We start from the raw sequence: 20,751 nt of genomic DNA on the forward strand, positions 1-20,751 counted from the left end.
ACCCTACTGTTGATGTTACTGATGAAGATATTAAAGACTATCTGTCCCCTCACAGACCCCTGGGGGACACCACTTGTCACCATTCTCCATCCAGACACTGAGCCATTGACTACTACTCTCTGGACTCAATCCTGCAGCCAGTTCTTCATCCATTGACCAAGAGCCCAAGGAATAGATATGTGTGTGTATATATCAAAGGACAAGGACAAGACAGGTGATGGTAATTAATTAGAATGTACGGGAAATTGTGAGACATGAGCATGTCCCACAGAGAAAGTGGAGCAACCCTCCAGCAATGGGCAGCTCTCATGAGAGTGACATGGCATGGGCATTTTCAGGGTAATGGAGGCCACCCCCGAGCCCTTAAAAGAAACCTCAGCGAGGACAGTGACTAGTTGCTGGGTAGAGGGTGGGCAAACTGTGGGTGCCACCTGTACTCCCATTGTATGCTGTAAGAGCCAGAGCAGTAGTGGCACTCATGAGGCAGGGCACTAAGGCTTTGCCAGCTTCAGAAGCGAGGGCACTCATTCTAAGCAAGCCTCAAAGCAGAATGGTGAGTACTTGATGCCGAGCAAGGGCTGCAGCTCTGGCACGGGGGTATGCACCACTTAGCCTGGTCGTGATCAGTGTTTCCACTGAGACAGAGCTTCTAAAGGCAGAAGCATCTGTGCAGAACATGGTCTGTGGGAAGTGTCTGGATCTTTCTCCTGAAGCAGTGGTGAGTAGCAAACTCACCTATGTAAGATGTGCCCAGGTGGAGGACCTCCTGTGACAGCTGACTGACCTGCAGGAGACAGTCACAAGGCTGTGTACTATCAGGAAGGCAGAGCTAGTGGGAGTCAGCCAGATTCAAGCACATTCTGCACTGAATCAACAGTCCAGGGCCAGACAGCCCCAAAGTCCTGCAATGGCATATCCAGTTGTAGGGGAAACAAACAGCAATGAGAAATGGCAAATTGTCATGAGAAAGACTAACAAGGGGAAAAAGCCTGCCTCAAAGCCTGAGGTGCCTCTGCAGGAGCGCTTCACTGTTCTCCAGGCTGAGAAGGATGAAGAAACAGTAACAGTGAAGTCGTTTGAACTGAGTAAGGCAGCCAGACCTGCTCCCTGTTGCATAACAACTACTGAGACTAAGAAAAAGGGACACATGATAGTGGTGGGTGATTCTCTTGGTCAGAGATCTGATTCTCAGATTGGTCAGGCAAGATTTGCCCTTGGTGAAGCCTCGCTGGCTGTCTCAGACTACCTCTTCGTCTCGTATGTGCCTTAACATGGTAACCAGGAGGATCTGCTCCATGATATTCCCAGGCACAGAGGTGAGGCTCACCGGCCTGTAGTTCCCCGGGTCATCCTTTCTCCCTTTCTTAAAGATGTGAGTAATGTTTCCCTTTCTCCAGTCACTGGGGACTTCATTGGACAGCCATGATTTTTCAAATGTGATGGAGAGTGGCTAAGCAACCACATCAGCCATCTCTCTCAGAACCCTGGGATGCACATCATCTGGCCCCATGGACATTCAGTTTCATGAGGATGTTTCCAACTCCTCCTGCTTTTTTTCCATGCTGCGTGCATTAGTGTAATGGTACTTCAGCTGGGCTTTCTGGCACAATACCTTTCTAGAGGGGCCCAATTGTCCTTTGCCGGTATCAGCCATGCTCTTGCCTTTGGTGCGGTGCTAATCACAGAATCACGGAGTTGTAGGAGTTGGAAGGAATCTCTAGAGATCATCAAGTCCATCCCCCCTGCTAGAATAGGTTCCCAACAGCAGGTCACACAGGTAGGTGTCCAGGTGAGTCTTTCGTATCTCCAGAGATGGATACTCCACGTCTCTGGGCAGCCTGTTCCAGTGCTCCGCCATTCTGACAGTGAAGTTCTTCCTTGTGTTAATAAGGAATTTCCCATGTTCCGGTTTCTGCCTGTTGCCCCTTGTTCAACTGTTTGCTTGCCACCGAAAATATTCTACCCCCACCATCCTGACTCCCACACTTTATGTGTCTGTAAGCAGTGATGTCATTTTCTCTCAGCCTTATCTTCTCCTGACTGAAGAGACCCAGGTCTCTCAGCTTTTCCCCATACGGGAGATGCTTCTGGCCCTTAATCACTTTTATCATGCCCTGCTGGACTTCTTCTAGAAGATCCCTGTCGTTTGAACTGGAGAGTCCAAAACTGGACACATTATTCCAGATTCAGCATCACCAGGACAGAACAGAGGAGGAGAATAACTTTCTTCAACCTGCTGGCCACACTCTTTTTAATGCACCCAGAATACTATTGGCCTTCCTGGCCACAAGGGCACAGTGCTGGCTCATGATCAACCTGTTGTTCACCAGGACACCCGGGTCCTTCTCTGCAAAACTCCTCTCCAGTGGTCAGCCCCTAACCTGTACTGATGCATTATTCCTCCCCAGATGGAAGACTCTATGCTTGCTCTTGTTGAACCACATCAGGTTTCTCTCTACTCAACTCTCTAGTCTGTTCAGGTTGTGCTGAACAGCAGCACAGCCTTCTGTTGTGTCAGGTACTCCTCCCAGATTTGTATCATAGCAAACTTGCTGAAGGTGTTCTCTATCGCTTCATCAAGGTCATTGATGAAGATCTTGAACAAGACTGGACCTAGCACCAACCCCAGGGGGAAAACCTCTAGTTACAGGCCTCCAACTAGACTCTGTGCCACTGATCACAACCCCGTGAGCTCTACTGGTCAGCCAGCTCTCAATCCATCTACTCTATCCCTCGTTTTCTAAGTTTACCTACAATTATGTTATGGCAAACTGTGCCAAAGTCTCGCTGAAGTCCAGGTATGCAACGTCCACTGCTCTCCCCTCACCTACCTATCCAATCATGACATCATAGGAGGATATCAGTTTAGTAAAGCATGATTTTTCCCTTGTTGAATCTGTGCTGGCTACTACTGTGTCATGGTTTTATGATTTTTGGTTATCGGTATTCCACATCGTATCATCATGTAGTGCACTGGAAATTAAAGAGTTAATGCTCCAGTTCTGTGGATCGTGGATAGTTCCGGGTACCTAGTTCTCAGAAAAGAAGAACTACATTTCCCAGAGGACTTTGCTGTTCTGTTACTGTTTGCCGTTCAGAGGGAAAGATAAAATCTGTTCGCATACCACAAGACATCTTTCTTCTCTTCCCATCTTCTCATCCCGGCAGCATCTTGTTCCCTAGCCATGTCACCGTAGGCATTAGGGTAAGGCCTACTTTAATTTTGGACGCTCTCTCTCATTTTATTGGACTTATTAGCTTAAATTGTAATTATACTGTATTATATTGTGTTATTTTGCATTCTGATATCTTATTTAGTAAATCAGTTTGTTTCTCCTCAGATCATTGCCGCTGTTTTGTTTTTAGGCCCATCTCTCTACCCTTTTTCCCTTTTCCCTTTCCCGAGGCATGGGTCTGTGGGTCCCCCCACCTCATTAGTCATGGAACCAGGCCGAACCTGCCTGTAAACTGTTGGCATACTGATATCCTTCTTTTCTTCCAATAGTTTGGAGATGATGTTCAGAGTAAACTGCTCCATCACCTTTACTGGGGTGGAGGTGAGGCTGACTGGCTTTCGTCCAGTCCACAGGCACCTCTTCCATTTTCCATGACCTTTCATAGATTAGATAGAATGTGGTTCAGAAGTCACTTCTGCCAGCTCCTTCAGCTGTCATGTTTGCATCCTGCTGGGTCCATGAATTTGTGCATGTTGAGTTTACCTAGATGATCTCTGACCAGGTCCTCCTCAACCAAGGGGAAGTCTTCCTTTCCCCAGACTCTCTCTCTAGTCTCCAGGGTCTGGGATTCTCAAGGGTCAGTCTTAACAGAAAAGACTGAAGCAAAAAAGGCATTCATTAGCTCCGCCTTCTCAGTGTCCTGTTACCAGGGTACCCACCTCATTCAGCTGTGGACTGGCATTTTCCCTAGTCTTCTTTTTGCTATTGACATACTTTAAGAAGCCTTTCATGTTGTCCCTGACCTCCCTCACCAGATTTAATTCCAGGTGGGCATTAGCTTTCCTTGTCACATCCCTGTATGCTCTGACAAAATTCCTATATTCATCCCAAGTGGCCAGACCTCTTTTCCACATTTCCTAGATTTTCTTCTTCCATTTGAGATTTTTTCATGAGTTCCTTGCTAATCCATGCAGGTCTCCTGCCAGCTTTGCCTGATTTCTTTCTCTTAGGGATGCACCAAACATGAGATTGGAAGAAGTGGTGCTTGAATGTCAACCAACTCTTGAGCCCCCCTACATTCCAGTGCTCTAATCCACAGGATACTTCCAAGTTGGTCATTGAAGAAGTCAGACCTTCCATGTTAACAAACAACTCGTCAAGAAGGGCACCTTCTCTAGTCTGTTCCCTCATTCCCTGTGTCAAGAAGTTGTCATCCACACATTCCAGGCATTTCTGTTTCTTCTGTGCTTCTTCTTATTTTCCTGTGCACAGCTTGAGTGAGTTCAAAAGGCCCCAAGTCAGTACTGAGATTTTAAATGTGTGGGAAACAAAGTGATAATAACTGATTTTTTTTATAATTCCTTGACACCTATGAAGTTTCGCATGTGCTTCAATCTGTATCACATATTTCTATTGTGCTTCTTTCTCCTTTTAAGTCTGTAGATTTAAAGTTAAAGCAATGGGAGGAGAAAGGGATCTTGGAGGAGAGGGGAGAGAACTCCACCTACCTGATCTCTCTCCCACTGAAGCCCACTATCTTCATACCACCAAATGCAGCAGTACTGTGGTACCTAGTAAGTAATATCATAGAATTGCCAAGGTTGGAAAGGACCTACAAGATCATCCAGTCCACCTATCACCAGTAGTTCTCACTAAACACTATGATGCTTCTCTTGGTATTGAAACCATGGAAGATGTGAAAGATGCTACTAATGGCTATCACTAACACTGACTGCACAGTACAGAGCACAGTAGATTATCCATGGTGAGGGAGCACTGCAAGGAAATAATTTGTCAGGCCTACAGGCACTTTGTCATTTTGAAGATCTGTTAGGTCTTTGTGGGCCTGGGGACCATTGCGGGAAAAGAATGTACAGCAATTCATTTAATCCATGACATGCCTGCTGCAAAACAAAGCCTGAGTACAGCAATACAAATGGAGTTAGAATATTTTTTATGAGCCGTAATAAGATAGTAGCAACAGTAATTTGCCTAGTCCTAAGACTGTGAAGCCAGAATCACGTTTCTCAGCAAGACTGAACTGCTAGACCAGTAGCTTTCTGTTGCTATTTTGTTGAAGAAGCAGATCCCAGCAGAGGTGACAATCTCTTCAAAGTCTGTTTAGACCTACTAAGGCTTTGTTTTTCTCATCACCTTTCACACAGTTTTCATAGGTTTGGTGCATGAAACAGCCAGGAATCCACAATTTTTAAAGCTGAGAATCACAGAGGATAGTAGGACACACATAATCAAACACAAGTAGTACTGCTTGTTCATGCAAGTTATTCTGGAACAGTGGGCCCAAATGAGCAACACAAAATCCACCATTTCTAGAGAAGGAAATATTTATTGGTACTTTTATTTTAATAGTCACTATAATAGTCACCACAATTCATGTTATAAATATTTATAAATATTCTGTGGGACTTAAAACCCACTCAAATAAATAAATAAATATTGCAATATTTAAAAAATTATGCTTTCTATCTAGCTGGTGATGGCCAGCATCTCCATTGAAAAAATAATTGACACTTTGATAATGTTCTTTATAATTACAAATATGTTTTTGATGCAAAATTTACTGTGCATTCACTCAAAGCATAAGGATTAAATCTCTGAGCAACACTTCATACCTTCTTCTAACGCACGTATGTAGATATAGTATAGCGTTTTAACCTCATAGATTTTTGTCATCAAAGCTTGATATGGATTGAGACAGAACTTTTCATGATTCAAACTGTTGTATGCCTGTTGACTTTGCATCCTAGAGAACTCTGTGGAGCACAGAAAAAATTATGTAACTGCAGTAGAAAGATCTCAAGGAGAGAAAGCCAACAATGGTAAAGGAGTTAAGTAAAATTATTAAATTAGAACATAAAATCATGTCTTCCCACTGTATAGACAACAAGGTAAAAATTCTTGTGGTATTTTGAATAAGCAAGAAAACACATAGCTATCCCCCTGACCTGCAAGTCTCCGATCCATTAGAATAAATTCTTTCCTTTGAAAACTAATTATAAACATGATGATAATAAATAATAGTTTGTTAGACATAATACTTGTTCCAATCCTAATCCTATACGAATTAAGAATTGCACTATGTGGCAAAACCTTTGTAGCAGCAGAATCAGACCAAATGGTTATTCTAACGTAACTACGTGGAGGTTGTAGATGAAAAGATATTTTATGTGTATATGTTTATATACGTATGTGTAGATTATTTAAAATGCTGTCAGCAGGACTGACCGTGCACTGAATCTTGGAAAATTTCCATTAAAATAACACAGTGGGCCTTACTTTTGATCTTATAATACAACTCCAACTTCAGTGGCTTCAGTGAATTAGTTCACTAAATAGTAGGAAGAGGAAGACTAGAATCTAGCCTGACATCTCATGAGTTATTTCTATGAAAAAGGTCGGATGAAACACATCATATTCAGACTCATGTCAGGCTGTTAAATATGCTAAATAAACAAAATGGAAGAATCTGCACCTTGAACGAAAGTGCACACACACCAAAATTTCAAAGATGTTCTCACGTATCTGCCATGCTGGAATTCTCTCCAGCTGTTGATTCCTGATGCTACTGATTTCTGCTGGAGTACATCAAGAACTTTTTCAGAGTCACACATATTTAAAGTTCCAGGAATATATGACTACAAGCAGATGAAATAAAGGAGAAAAAATGCTAAGTATGTATACAATATTCAGAATCCCTTACGTTGCTCCATTAAAACCAGTGAAGCTAAACTGAATGTAACAATTTTTCACTAAAATTACAATTACAACTCTACTCTGCAAATATTTTAGCTAAAGATTGGTAAACTTCAAATGTATACATGGAGGTTACATTTTGGTAACTAACTTATGACATATGTCAATCTAGATGCCTAGATTTTGTCAGCATTTAAAGATCTGATAATATTAAAGTCATTTCACTCTTACAGACATTAAGTGTCTGATATCTGCTCAGAATTAGATAAAAACTTTGATGTCAAACTTAGATGTTCCTTTTCTAAATACACACCTAATTTTTTCACTCATTAGATGAGAGTCTGCATTAGCCATTAATAATTTCCTATGAGGCATAATTTGGGGAGATTTTTTTCTCTTGGAGAATTCAGCACTGTGCAAAATAAACTAACCTATTTGGCATACTACTAATCCTGGTACTTCTATTTGGGTTAGAAACATGCAAAACTAATGAATGTTTCTATATTATATTTCCATATTGTGTTATAATTAGGTGAGTAGAGAGGTGTGATGGAGGACTTGAGAGAATGGTGAGACTCAACTTTTCTTTTTCCAAACCTCAGCTTGGATTCAATAGGTGTCAGAAATGACTGTCTACACAAGACCATTTGATCCCTGTCAGCTACTCCATTTTTCCATGTGCACTGCTTTTTTGACTCCAGAGTGGTCACTTTTTGACTCCTATGGGCATCAAATAGACTGAAGCTCCAATCGCAACAGCTAAAATATATATATAGTGAGTTTTATATGATAATATAACACACTGTTGGTCAGTTAGTCTGCTGTGCTTGCAAGTGAGCTAGTAAGAAAATTCTCTGCCTCTGCTGGAGTTTCAAATGCTCCAGGGCTCAAGTCTCCTCCCAGATACATCAGTAACATAACATTAGTTCCTCATTACATTCAAGTGAATTCTGCTTTTCACTTATGCATATTAAAGGTAATTCAGACCCTAAAATATTTGGTTTCTATTATTCTTTTTGAAAATGGACCTTCTTTCCAGTAAAGCAGAGTGCAACACTTTTTTTCAGTAAACTGTCATGTATATGGACAACATTTGAAATAAAAGATTTTTTCCAATGTCTTTCAAGTTTCTAACAGCCACCTTGAGGGTTAGAAATCAGGTTGAGTGTTTTAGGCACTTTTATCTATTATATTCACCCACATAATCAATTTGCATGTGGATGCAGTTATCTTGTAATGTGAAAGCGAGGACTAGCATACCTCCTGGCATCCATCATAGCATGTGGGTCATCTGGGTTGACCACATCATTCTGATTGACTCTCATGGGTTCTCGGGGCACATGGGAAAATTCCATTTGCAGCTGCAGGTGAGACCCTAATCCAGAGACCTTTCTCTGTGGGACCAGGATCTGGTGAGGATCCATTGGATCGATATCTGCACTTCTAGTGTTTCTGTGGGGTTCAGCTGTGTTGAATCGAAACAAAGGGATTTCATTTCTCCTGGACAAAAATTGGGAGTATGGTGGTGGATTCATACCAGGGAAGAAAACTTGCTTAATTCTGCCTAAGCTAACTAGAAAATTGTGCTTGGGAGATTGGTACACATCATATCCATTTTCCAGTGTCCTTTGGTTGAACACGCAGTCCTCTTGACTGAAATAACGCTTAGGGGGGAAAAAAAAAAGACAAACGTGAACAAAGGGATTTGGTGAAAGACAAGTACCTGTTAAAGAAGAAGAGATATATGAGATCTTTCAGAAGGTGTTTTCTGACCTTCCAGGTCTGTAACTCAGAGAACTCATGGTAATCCAATATGGATGTCCACATTTTTAACAGTGTCAACACTGTTGTTTTTTTTTCAGAGGGCTGCATTGTTTGAGCTACTGTGAATCTATACTACAGCAAGACTACAAGATCTCATTGGATCTCTTTCTGCTTTCACATATTCCAGCAGGAACTCAGATGAGCTCTTTATCAGCTGTACAATTCAGTACAGTCAAAGAAGAGAGAAAGTTTAACCTAAGTGGCAGGTTTTCAACTTGCCAAAATCTACATCCTACTGCTGTAGTTATACAGATTTTCCCTAGCTAAGGAAATGGGTTGCACGTAGCAGACTGTGCCTGTCTTTTACCTGTAATGGTAACTCACCGATCCAAAAATGTCTCCTTTCATGTCCATGCATAGGTAGCGTCCACTCTTCACACCTGTGATTATTACACAGCCAGCACCCTCAGATTTGATCATTAGGGCACCTGTTTGGGAAAGCAAGGACGTCAAATCCAGAACCCCATTTAACACCACGCTCTCGCCTTACTGGTCCACACACTGACTAGAAATGTTCTCTGGGGGATCTGAACCCGTCTTCCATGTCACTTGGGACTATTGTGCACCCTAGATCAGGTTTGATATGGCTTTGTTTGATCCTTGGAAAATTCCTAGAGTGGAGACACCACTACAAGTCTTGATGCCCTGTTCCACTGCTGCACTAACATTCCAAAGAAATTTTTATTCTAAAACCCCAATTGAAGCCCCAGACCCCACTCTGGGGCCATTTTTTCTTTGTTCTGTCCCTGGCCATGACCAAAGGGAGTTTGATTGCCTCATCTTTATGACGGCCTGTAGTGACTGTCCTGTGGTATTCACCTTAAACTACTTTTTACTACATTAAATAAACTTTGCTCCCTCATCCTTTCCCAAAAATGTTTATGTTCAAGGCTACTGACTATTCTGAAAACTCTCTGCTAGACCAATTCCAATTTCTCCACAACCATCTCAAACAGAGGTTTTTATAGTACTCCAAGAGCAAGTTCATTGGTGCTAAGTGAAGGCTGAAAACTAACTTCCCTTGATCTGCTGACCACAGTAGATGGTTTGCCATCTTCTCAAACTGAGTGTGTGCCGTTTGTAACCCTTAGTCCCTGCCCAGCAGGGCTGCACACATCCAGTCTCCTCCCATCCTGTGCAGCACTTTGGACTTTTTATTTACCTGGAATCTCAGTGGTAGTGGTAGTGTGGTGACCAGGCAGAAATTCAGTCACCTTCCCTTTCATGACCCCATTAACTGTTTGATTTCAACCCCTCCTGCTCAATCATTCCAAATATAGGTGTTTTTTTTTTCATGACAGATGCGGGCAAAATATGATTTTTTGCTGTCTGTTTTCTCTATTGCATCTCCCTGGTTATTGCCCAACATACCTAAAAACAAATTTTATAAAATACATAGATATACAGGAAAAATAACATCAAGACGGAGCAGGCATTCCTACAAGTGTTTCATCAGTAATTCCTTAAAAGAGAAATAGTGGAACTTGTTTCTTTTTTCTCTTCGATAAATTAAACTTCTAAAATTGTCTTTTGTTCCTTATGTAATTTTGCACAAGTATCACAAGATACGCTTGTTAAATATAATTGTATGGATGAAGGACATGTTCATGATGCATAGCTACTTGTAATTGGAGTGCTGCCAAAAGAGAAGTAATTTTGGAATCCTACCTAAGAACTCTGTGTCCTAAAAAAATGACTGACAACAAAATCAAACCGAAACAAAATACACCCATTTTTTTTTTCCACTAGCTAGTGTGTTTAGGCAGGTATTCAGCAAAGAATACCTGAATTTTCCATGAAAATAAACTATGATAGAACCTGATAGAACCTTTTAGTTACAAAAGGGAATGATTACTACTTATGAACTCCAAAGGCTTAGCACTTCATTTATTACAGTCTGGACTTTCACAGTTTCCCCCATTTTATCAACTGTTGCATACTCAGTTACCACAATTGAGTTTCTGCCATGCATCTGCATTAAATACACATAAATAAAGGTTCTCTTATAAACCAATTTTCAGTAAAGAGTGGTACTAAAACATTTGGAAGAAAATGACTTAATTTTAGTAAGTAGAATACCTCCACCCCAGAACAAAGATTTTATGGCCATAATCAGGTTTCCACAACTGCTGTGGTGACTTTTCTCAGTGTAATGCTATCACTACAGTGGAACATGTCATCACCAACTACTAATAAAAAATTCCACAAGAAATTATGGGTAAAATCATGAAATGCAGGATAATTCAAGTAATTTTTGCTTGCAGAGCATCACAGGAACCATACAATTTTAGTTATCTGAGACAAAGATAGAAATTCCTCACCCCATACTTCTTTGAAGCAAATTATTTGTTAAACAAAACGAGTGTTATAACTGTGTATGTTTTTGATTCCATATCTTTGCTCCTCTGTCTGCATGCCTGACAAGAAGATGGAATTTTCTATAGGTAGTGAGAAAGCAAAAGTCTTCTTCTCCCTCCCTCGCTCCCATGAAGACGAAGGGTCCGTAGTAAGTTACTTACTGTAAATGGTTTGATGAGGAACACCACTGATGTGGCCATCAGCACTGATTTGGAGATGGAAGCTGTTCCTCTCTGTGGAAGTGTACAAGTGCATCAGGTGATCTCCATTCCCCAAGCTGGGATTCAGCAGCGGAGAGGAGTTGGGGAAGGCGACCGTAGACTTCAGGATACAGAGCACAAGCAGCATGTACTCCAGGCAGCTGTAGGGACTGGTGTGTGGCATAGTTCTCAGCTCTTAGTGGCTGTTCGGTACATGAAACTTGATACTCCTTTGTGCTTCCCACTTTCCCTTGTTTGTCTGTGTCTGGAGAAAGAATCACCAGATAAGTTCCCCTCTTTGCAGGGGCTTATAAACAGCAGGAAAAGTGACATCACACAGGAAAAAAAACTTATCCACATCCTTGATTTTTGTCAAAGCAACATTTTAAGTTTTCTAAAACCTCAAGGGAAGGAAAGCACGTAGGATCTCTGGGCAAGGTGTGGGGGAAAAAATGTAAGGTTTCTAAAGTCAGCTCATGAAAGCTAATCATATGTTCAAATGTTATCGACAAACTTGTGACATCTGAAAGTTTCCCATGCCCCTACTGTTACATCCAGAAAGAGCAATCCACTGTAATTTCTGTGAAGAGAAGGGAATGACCCAATAAACATTTTTTTTCTCAGATTTAGATTTCTACCTCCCTTCTTGGTTTCTAAACTGCATTCTAATTTGGTGAAAACAGCAAATTAAAACCAAAAACACAAATTAAAAAAATTCACAGATATATTGAAAGCTGATATTAAGTTGTTCCGGGTCTGATTCCTTCGGTATGGTGTGAGTTTAGCAGTGAGCCTGCTGGACTGATGCCTGATTGCCTCATTTAAGCAAGTGAAAATTGGTGTGGGTACATCCCTCTCCAACTAAGCTCTCCCTTTTATTTCTCCCGTTTTAATCACTTAAATCATTTGGAGTTGACCAAACAGCTGAAGACTAGCTGCAGAACACTTAGAATCTGCAAGTTTTTTCCCTCGTTGCATGTTTGGTTAGCAGTCTTTTAGGGAGCCACATAGGTTAGCATGGCTAGAATATCTAGGAGCTGAATCAAAACTAAAATCACTCATATTGGCACATTTCTATTGCTTCAAGTATAGCAACCAAGCTTGGAAAAGTTACAAAGGGATGTGAGTAAATTGAAAAGTAATAAATATAAAGTGATGTTAAAATTGTTCCAAGATACCATATCTGCTATTCATTTGTCCTATCAGTGTACTGCGGTTTTATCAATAACTTTTCTGATTTAAAAAAATATTATTCTGCTTATTATATAAAAGTACTGTACTAATGGGATACTGGCTATACAGGTTGAACAACAGTGATAGGAATAGTTGTGAAAATAGGCAGTATTTAGCTGTTTGTTTGTTCATTTGTTTGTTTCAAAAATGAATATAAAATTGAAAAGAGTACTAAACAATAAATGAATCACTTTCTAAGAAGAAACCTGGAGATTTGAAGTGTAGCAGTCCTAGATTCACTACTTTCAGTCAGAGATATTAGTAAGTTACAGGTTTTAGTCAGACACTGTGCAAAATTCTTAGTTCCATCAACACCTGTGGAGCAGTGCCATCAGCACAGATTATAGCTTGATAAAACTATGAAAGGTGATCTGATTTTTTTAAGTTTAAAATTGGCAAAACTCTGCCAAATTCTTCTATCACACCTGTGTAAATCTAGAAACATGCACCTGTGTAAATGACAGCATTTTTGTGCCAAAGTATGTAAGGGTCAGGTCTTACGCTGAGTAGACTCACAAGTGTCTTTACTGAGAGGCAATCTAGGCTATAAATATTTCACTGGTTGTAGCATCTGAAATATTTTGCCATCTTAATTTAAAAGCTATCTTAGAAGAAAAAAGGCTTTTTTTCTTTTCTGTTTCCTTTTTTTAAGTGATGTATCTATTTAGTGTTAAAATTATTCACTATATTTTTTCAGTCTTGTAATCAAACAGAAGTATTTCTATTGTTTTTTTCTTTTGTTCTCTTTCATTTGTCTACTGTAGAAATATGGATATGAATACCACAGAAGCAGTTATAAAAGTTTCCACAAGAGGCACATGTAAGATATTTTTTTTTATTTTTATTTCTTGTGAATGCAATTTTTCTCATTCATTGTTTCATAAACATCATAAAGCCTTTCTGTGCTTATCATTATTCAGTGTTCTGATCTCTCTCTAAGGTCTTAGCTGCATAGAAAGAGTTCTCTGGTGAAAAACATATTCAGACCATTTCTTAGCGTATGCCAGTTTTGAGAACCTATTTCTCTCTTTTTTGTTGTTGTTGTTAATGTCTCAAAGAAGTAAAGAGTACTTTCATGGGCTTAAATTGTTATGCATTTTCAAAAGATTCTCATTGTGTCAGCAAAACTCCAGACTGTTGATTATAAGCTGTTAGGCTAAAACAAATATATTAAACTCTCTGCTGGGAAGAGAATGGTAATGTAGATTTTGCCTTTTCACAGACATTTCTGCTTTAAAGTGCTGAAACATGCAAATAGGTTAGTCCCTGCTCTGAGGAAACTACACTTTTAAGCAGATTGGAAGGAAAGTGGATGCTCTGAAAATAGCACTGTGAGCACATGTGGAAGCATGAAGCGTGCTGGTGGGAAAGGACAGGGCTTGCCTATGCCTTAGTAACTAACATAGGTTTCTACCATGAGGATGATCACACTGCTGTGCTTTCCACTTCCCCCTGTAGGGATACCAGACAACCAGCGTCAGGTGTCACAGCGATGTGGGGATGTCCTTGGAAACAGCCTGCAAAAGTGTCTGGATAATGCTGACAACCTGAGGTACCCACTCATTGCGGATGTTGGGGATCACTAAGATAAAGTGAGAAAATTCTCACTTCAGAGCCAGGTTGAAAGGGACAAATAAGATAGGCCTCAGCATTCAGACTGAAATGTGTTTGAGAAAACTGTTGATGCTCACATCTTACTGGGCCCCATTCTCCTTCCCTCTTCACCCCATTGGCATTCAGCTGGACCAGGTGCCTCAACTGTGACACCTGAAGTCTTGTGTGTCGCTCATACAGTGTATACTGGAAGTACTAGCCTAGGACAGAAGGTGGGCAGAACATACCAAATAGCTGTAAATGGACATTATAGATTTCTGTGCTGAATAAAGCAAACGTGCAGAGGAAGGTTTTGTAATTTAATTAAATATGATCTTGTTGAAACTCTTGAAACTGAGTTAAGGGCATGGGAGCAATCTAAGCTCTGACTTTCTCCTAGTTTAACTGCTTTGAGTCTTTTTTTTTTTTTTTTAATCAAAATGTATGGTAAGTGTAAAACCTTGATCTCAGCAAATACATGTCACCCTTTGTTCAGGTGCTAGCAAGGTAACTCCTTTCCTTTATTCACTTCAGTCAACTGCAGATGACTTCCAGGGAAAAGGCAAGCTTTTTATAACAACTTGAATTTTTTATGAGTGATTTTCTCTCAGTTTTTGCAGACATCCTGTAAGTTCTTTATGCACCATCAAAAATGTACACGCTAAAAATAGTTTTTTACTCAATATAATGGGATTGGCTTCCAGGGCTCTCCTGTGAGTAAAAATGCATGTTCCCTGAATGTGCCAGGCTGCTTTCATCACATAGGAGCACCTGTAGCATTGTTACTTAATAAAGTGTATTGACCTGTATTTAAACAGGCAAACAGGCATGTGGCTTGTCTTTTGCAGAACTCTGTGCTATCTAGGGGCAGAGAGATGTTCACCATCAGCCAGCCTGTCTTCTCTGCTAGGTTCTACTTGATGTGCATGTGAGGACAGGGGAAGAATTATCCCTTCAGTACCCAGGTATTTAGGATGGCCTCAGAAAGCCTCTTTCTCTCTGTTATTTCAAAGACTGCAGAAGAGTTTGGATGGACAGATTTGAAACTACCTCTGCTTTTAACACTTTTATTTGCATTGCATCACTTCAAAGAGTGAGAGAAATCAGACCTCTTTCCTCTCCCTCCTACTCCTTAAAATCTCTGTAATAATTGGCTCTGGTACAATCACATTATCAGCACTAAAAATACAAGGGTGGAATGCCCCTCTACTAGTTTTTCTAAGGAAAATGACTCAGTGGATGTGCATGTGTGTGCATGGGCCTTCGCCACAGACTTTACCCGGTGTTGTTAAACACATCCTCAATGACCTTATTTGGATGTCCCATTCTTATCAACTGCCCACGACTAAAGCAAACATCCTGGCTATCTTCACCTACATGAAACAAATGAAGTAAGCACAGCCCACTGGATCTTGGACTGCAGTATGTACTAGCAGTTTCTGCAGTGTACTTACCAAATAAATCATCTTGGGTCTTCTGTATTTTTCCCCTCACTTTTTCTCTACATAGCAGACATTTTGGAAATCCATTTCCAAACTGCATCCAGTCTCAGAAGTACAAAGTCATGTATACCTGCAACACTAGAATAGCTTCTTTGATGCCTCTCTCTGCATGGTGCAGAATATAAGTTTTTTTTGACAAGTGCCTGTTTTGGTTTCTTGGCTCTTTTTTTTTTTTTTCCAGATAGACAGAAGATTGGTATAAACTTTCAGCTCTGATTCACAATTCCCAAAGGGAAGTAGATTTTTACCATTGGTTTTAGAGATTATGGGCTTTCAAAATGTAATGCAACATAGATAGGTAAAAGCAGAAAGCCCAAATATTTCCATTATATTCTGAGGACAAAACTGATAAGAAATCTGACTTCCCTGCTTGTAAACATCCCAGATGGACATCTGTGATGTTGTTTGTGCTGTTCTTCTCCAACTGACTGAAATGAAAGGCCTCATTCCTCCTCTATCTGAAATCCCAGTCAAAGCAGAACCAGTCCCTAAAAGGTTGTGTTTTCTGAACAGCAAGTGTTTCTGTTATTTCAAAGAGTCTGAATTTTCTTAGGTACTGCGGAATAGAGAATGACCACAATGTGCAATGAGAGCTGCTGAAATCAACCATTTCCAAAAAGATGCTTCCATTTGTTGAAATGGAGTCTCCCATGCTCTGGTACCTATTCATTTGGGGATGCGAAGACCCTTCCTCATACAGAGACCTGCTTCTGAAGTTCAAGTCAGCACTCAGATACAACTAATCCCATAGATCAGCGAATATCCTTGGAGGTAGGTAGATGAAGGGATGGACTTGACCTAGAGTGAGAGAAATGAGAATAATTGATTAGGATTTGGGGGTGATCCCCAGCACAGGAGTGTGTGAGAGGCAAGCGTTTAAAGTAAGCAGTAGTAGTGTGTGTGTGGGGGGGGGGGGTCATCAAGGAATCGAGCAGAAAAATAATAAATAATAAATAATAATGTCCATGAAAAGTATTTTTTTCAAATGGTCTGCTCTAACACTCATCCATAACATACAGCTTCTATACAGAAAATATACATTAAAATCCAGTTGGATTATCAGTCTTCTAGGGTAAAATATACTACAGTCACAAGTTGCAAAAATTTTAGTTGGAAAGAAATTAAAAATTCTTCCCGTGAGAGTGATAAAGCACTACAGCAAGATCCTGAGTGACCTGATCCATCTTGGTAGTTTACCCTATTGTAATCTTGTACTACACTAGAAACTTCCAGAGGCCCCTTTACATCTATGTCTTTCAGTGTTTCTATGACACTCGTTACATAAATTTATGCCACTGCATTTATTGACAGTTTCAAATAAAATATTAGGATAATTTTCCATAGTTAGAAAGAAAAGGAGAATAGATAATAAATTGTGCTCTAACATAGTTTTGAACTTACTTCAGTCTCTTGGGTTCACACATTTCACTCTGTTAATTCTACAGTATGGAAGAAGAGATGGAAATGTTTAGGCCAAAGAAATTAAGAGTAAAAAATGCAAAGAGGGAGAGGGGAAGCACTGAAACCAGCAAAAGACAAAATATGCAGACAATCTCATCATCAGCCAAGGGCCTTTGTGTTGTGCAGCAGTGATGACATAGCATGTGAATGATATGGTTAGAATTGCTTCAGAATTGTTGCACTTGTTGCTCTTTAGCACTTTAGATTTATTTTTAGTGGAACTGCTTTGAAACTAAAACCAGCTTTAAGAAACATTTACTGTGGAGATTTTGAATCATTTCTGAATCTGAAAACCTGAGAAGTAATTGATGAAACCCATGATTGAACCAAGCATTATCCAGTACTTCTAAGGCAAGAAAAGTAGAAAGGGTTCACAAGCTACTGTAAGACTAATATACAGTTCTGGACTCTTTCAAAGCAACATGAAGGTCCAACTTTGTGAGCAGCAACAAGATAAATAGCAGTATATAATAATTTTTCTACTGAGAAAATGGAAATTGATAGCACATATGCAAAGAATGATTAGGTTGGAAGGAGACATGGAAAATATGTGTCTTGAATGCTATCCTAATCCAGATTTTAAATCACAGAATGGCTTTTCAGATATATTTGCATCTCTCTGCAGCCACAGTATTTCTTTGTGTTGCCTTCTCACCCTGTGTGACATACAGTGCCCTGGATGCAGAGGTTCATCAGCTGCTGGGACACTGATCCTGCACCTGGCCCCTGTTGATCATTGGCCATTTTCACAGCTGGCACAAGTCAGTGTCATGCCAGGAGTGGTTGGGAAATGCATTCTGTTTCAAGGAATGAAAGCAGGCTGATTTTTATCATCTTTATTGAAGTTTTGGACTCATCAAACTGCTCAGTTTTCCAAAAACAAAGATTTTCTGGCTGACATGTTTTTTAAACATAGAAATGCAACCTAAAGTTTTTTTTTTTTTTAATGTTCTTTACTGTTATCCATTCCTTTGCCCTAGTAGACCTTTTTACATGTCAGAGGCTGACTAACCCATTTGTCTACCCCAAACATGACTGTGCCTCTCTGACACAGATGTCCCTTCAATACCCCTTGCTCCATCGTTCTTTCAGCCCTATTTCTCCTCTTCCGGGGAAAGAGGTGAAAATAAACTTAAAGGATGGAAACTTAAAAAATGATAATGAACTTACCTAAAGATGGAAATGTAGTTAACGTCTTCATGACAGCTGATGCTCAACAATAAACTGAACTTGCATAGAATACAAACATACACAAGAAACTTAATAGAAATTTCACAGTGACACAAGTGGCTTTTAGACCTGCATGTTGGCTGTTACAGGATTATGGAAAATAACATAAAAAGCACAAAATGCCTATGGATTTGGTCAAGAATTACAGAGCATGACACACATATGCCCCCTACATGTCACTGTCTTTGCAAAATGTTGTTTTCTGGTGAGCTGCTATGGAAGGGCTTGCAGCTTCTCTCTCCAGATTCTGAAATTTGCACTAAACGGCAGTTTGTCTTTTACTGGCATATCCAGTACTGTTTACCTGTGTATCTAGGTAGGGAGTGTTGTCTAGAGAAGTGTATTCTTAATCACCAAGGTTAGCTGCTTCAGAGTCATCCCGGCCAGAACCGCAGCGACAGATCCCAAGGCACAAGTGGGTTTCAGGAGGTTCCTTTGCCAGGGGAACCCCGAGAAGGCTACTCCACATCCTATAAACTGTTAACTGCTGCCTCTTAAACTACTAATCTCCAACATGAACCTTTTCCCAGAATTGTCTCTCTCCTCTGTTTATGGAATCAGAATTGTGGATTGTGTAGAATTGTAAAAATGCATGGTAATCTCTCATTCTAATGCTACTAATTTCTGAAGAAATGTTGTTCTTTAGAGTTATGGTGATGTATCTCAATCCAGTTTTTCCCTTTGAGTATTGTATGATTGTGCATGTATAATTGTGCAGCATGGAGTATCTACAAACTCCTTTTTCTGTGTAAAACGCTAAATACTTTGCCAAATGCATCATAAAAATCTGTTAAGAAGAATATTTATTTTCTCTGAAGCATTTGATGCAGAATCCTGCTAGGATATGACAACATTTTCACAGAACGAAGTACTTCTCTTTTCTAACAATCACTCACTGTAAGTCACTATGAAAAATAAGCATCAAGGAGCAGTGTGGGCTGTGCCTGTTCCTTAGCAGAAGATGACCTGAGAGCTGAGGTGCAAAATAATAAGAATATATCACAAGTATAGGAGGTCAAGTCCTCATCAGCCAGCAACTGTCCCACAGTTGTCAAGCTGGGGAGCAGGGCAGACACAGAAACGATGGTCGGGTCCACTCACAAAACAACATCATGGTAGCAAGAAAGGTCTAGGGTCTAGCAGATAGGTCCATTTTCCCATCAGGATCAGGTCCAGCAATGGCTACGCAGGTCTGTAGTTACAGAACTGAGCAGAGGCCAGGCTGGAAAGTCAGGGTCTTGGGACCGATGCTCTTCAAGATCTTTATCAATGACATAGACGATGGAATCAAGTGCACCCTCAGCAAGTCTGCAGACGACACCAAGCTGAGCAGTGCATTTGATACATTAGAGGGAAGGAAAGCCATCCAGAGGGACTTGGACAGGCTGAAGAAGTGGGCCCACGTTAACCTAATGAGGTTCAACAAGGCCAAGTACAAAGTGTTGCACTTGGGCTGGGGCAATCCCAGGTATTTATACAGACTGGGGGAAGAACTCCTTGAGAGCGGCCCTGTGGAGAAGGACTTGGGGGTCCTGGTGGACGAGACGTTGGACATGAGCCAGCAGTGTGCGCTTGCAGCCCCGAAGGCCAACTATGTTCTGGTCTGCATTAAAAGAGGAGTGGCCAGCAGGGAGAGGGAGGTGATTGTCCCCCTCTATACGTATCTTGTGAGGCCCCATCTGGAGTACTGTGTCCAGGCCTGGGGCACCCAGCACAAGAAAGATGCAGAGCTCTTGGAACGAGTCCAGAGGAGGGCTGCTAAGATGATCGGAGGGCTGGAGCACCTCTCCCATGAAGAAAGGTTGAGGGAACTGGGCTTGTTTAGCTTGGAGAAGAGAAGGCTCTGGGGAGACCTCATTGTGGCCTTCCAGTACTTGAAGGGAGCATATAAACAGGAGGGAGAATGACTGTTTACATGGGTGGATAGTGATAGGACAAGGGGGAATGGTTTTAAACTGAGACAGGGGAGATGTAGGTTAGATATTAGGAGGAAGTTTTTCACTCAGAGGTTGGTGGCGCACTGGAACAGGTTGCCCAGAGAGGTTGTGGATGCCCCACCCCTGGAGGGAAGGCTGGATGTGGCTCTGGGCAGCCTGATCTATGCCTAGAGCAGTGGGTTGAAACTAGATGATCCTTAAGATCCTTTTCAACCCAGGCCCATAGAGACTCTGGTACCATGGGAGAGTGCGTAGGGTCAGAGCGCATCTCCAAGGAGCTCAGTTTGGGAAAGCCTAAGCTCAAGCCAGAAAATCAGTCTACTCAGTGATGCTCATCTCTTCAGCTCTCCTGTTGTGACAAGGTGGGAGATGAGATCTGATCCTGCCCATCCTACCATGTAATGAGGCCACTGAGCAGGCAGCCTAGTTCAGGCAAGACAGGCCAAGAGGGCCTGAGCTTCTGAGTTTTTGGTTGGTCCATGGCAGACTCAGGGAACCTTGCTGCTTGCACAGGGCTATCCTG

At 41.0% G+C, this 20,751-nt stretch overlaps 1 protein-coding gene across 1 annotated transcript; it reads right to left on the reverse strand.

Moving 5' to 3' along the window:
* Nucleotides 1–3,428: 3,428 nt before the first annotated feature.
* Nucleotides 3,429–19,580, reverse strand: FGF23 (fibroblast growth factor 23). Its single transcript, XM_021382073.1, has 4 exons — nucleotides 15,553–19,580; nucleotides 11,234–11,537; nucleotides 9,039–9,142; nucleotides 3,429–8,554 (listed from the first exon to the last, which is right to left on the reverse strand). The coding sequence occupies exons 2-4, from the start codon at nucleotides 11,454–11,456 to the stop codon at nucleotides 8,117–8,119; spliced, it is 765 nt and encodes a 254-aa protein (XP_021237748.1). The 5' UTR covers nucleotides 11,457–11,537; nucleotides 15,553–19,580; the 3' UTR covers nucleotides 3,429–8,116.
* Between the last annotated feature and the right edge of the window lie 1,171 nt (nucleotides 19,581–20,751).

Source organism: Numida meleagris, unplaced genomic scaffold (genome assembly GCF_002078875.1).
Source record: "Numida meleagris isolate 19003 breed g44 Domestic line unplaced genomic scaffold, NumMel1.0 unplaced_Scaffold165, whole genome shotgun sequence".
In the NCBI taxonomy this organism is placed as follows: domain Eukaryota; kingdom Metazoa; phylum Chordata; class Aves; order Galliformes; family Numididae; genus Numida; species Numida meleagris.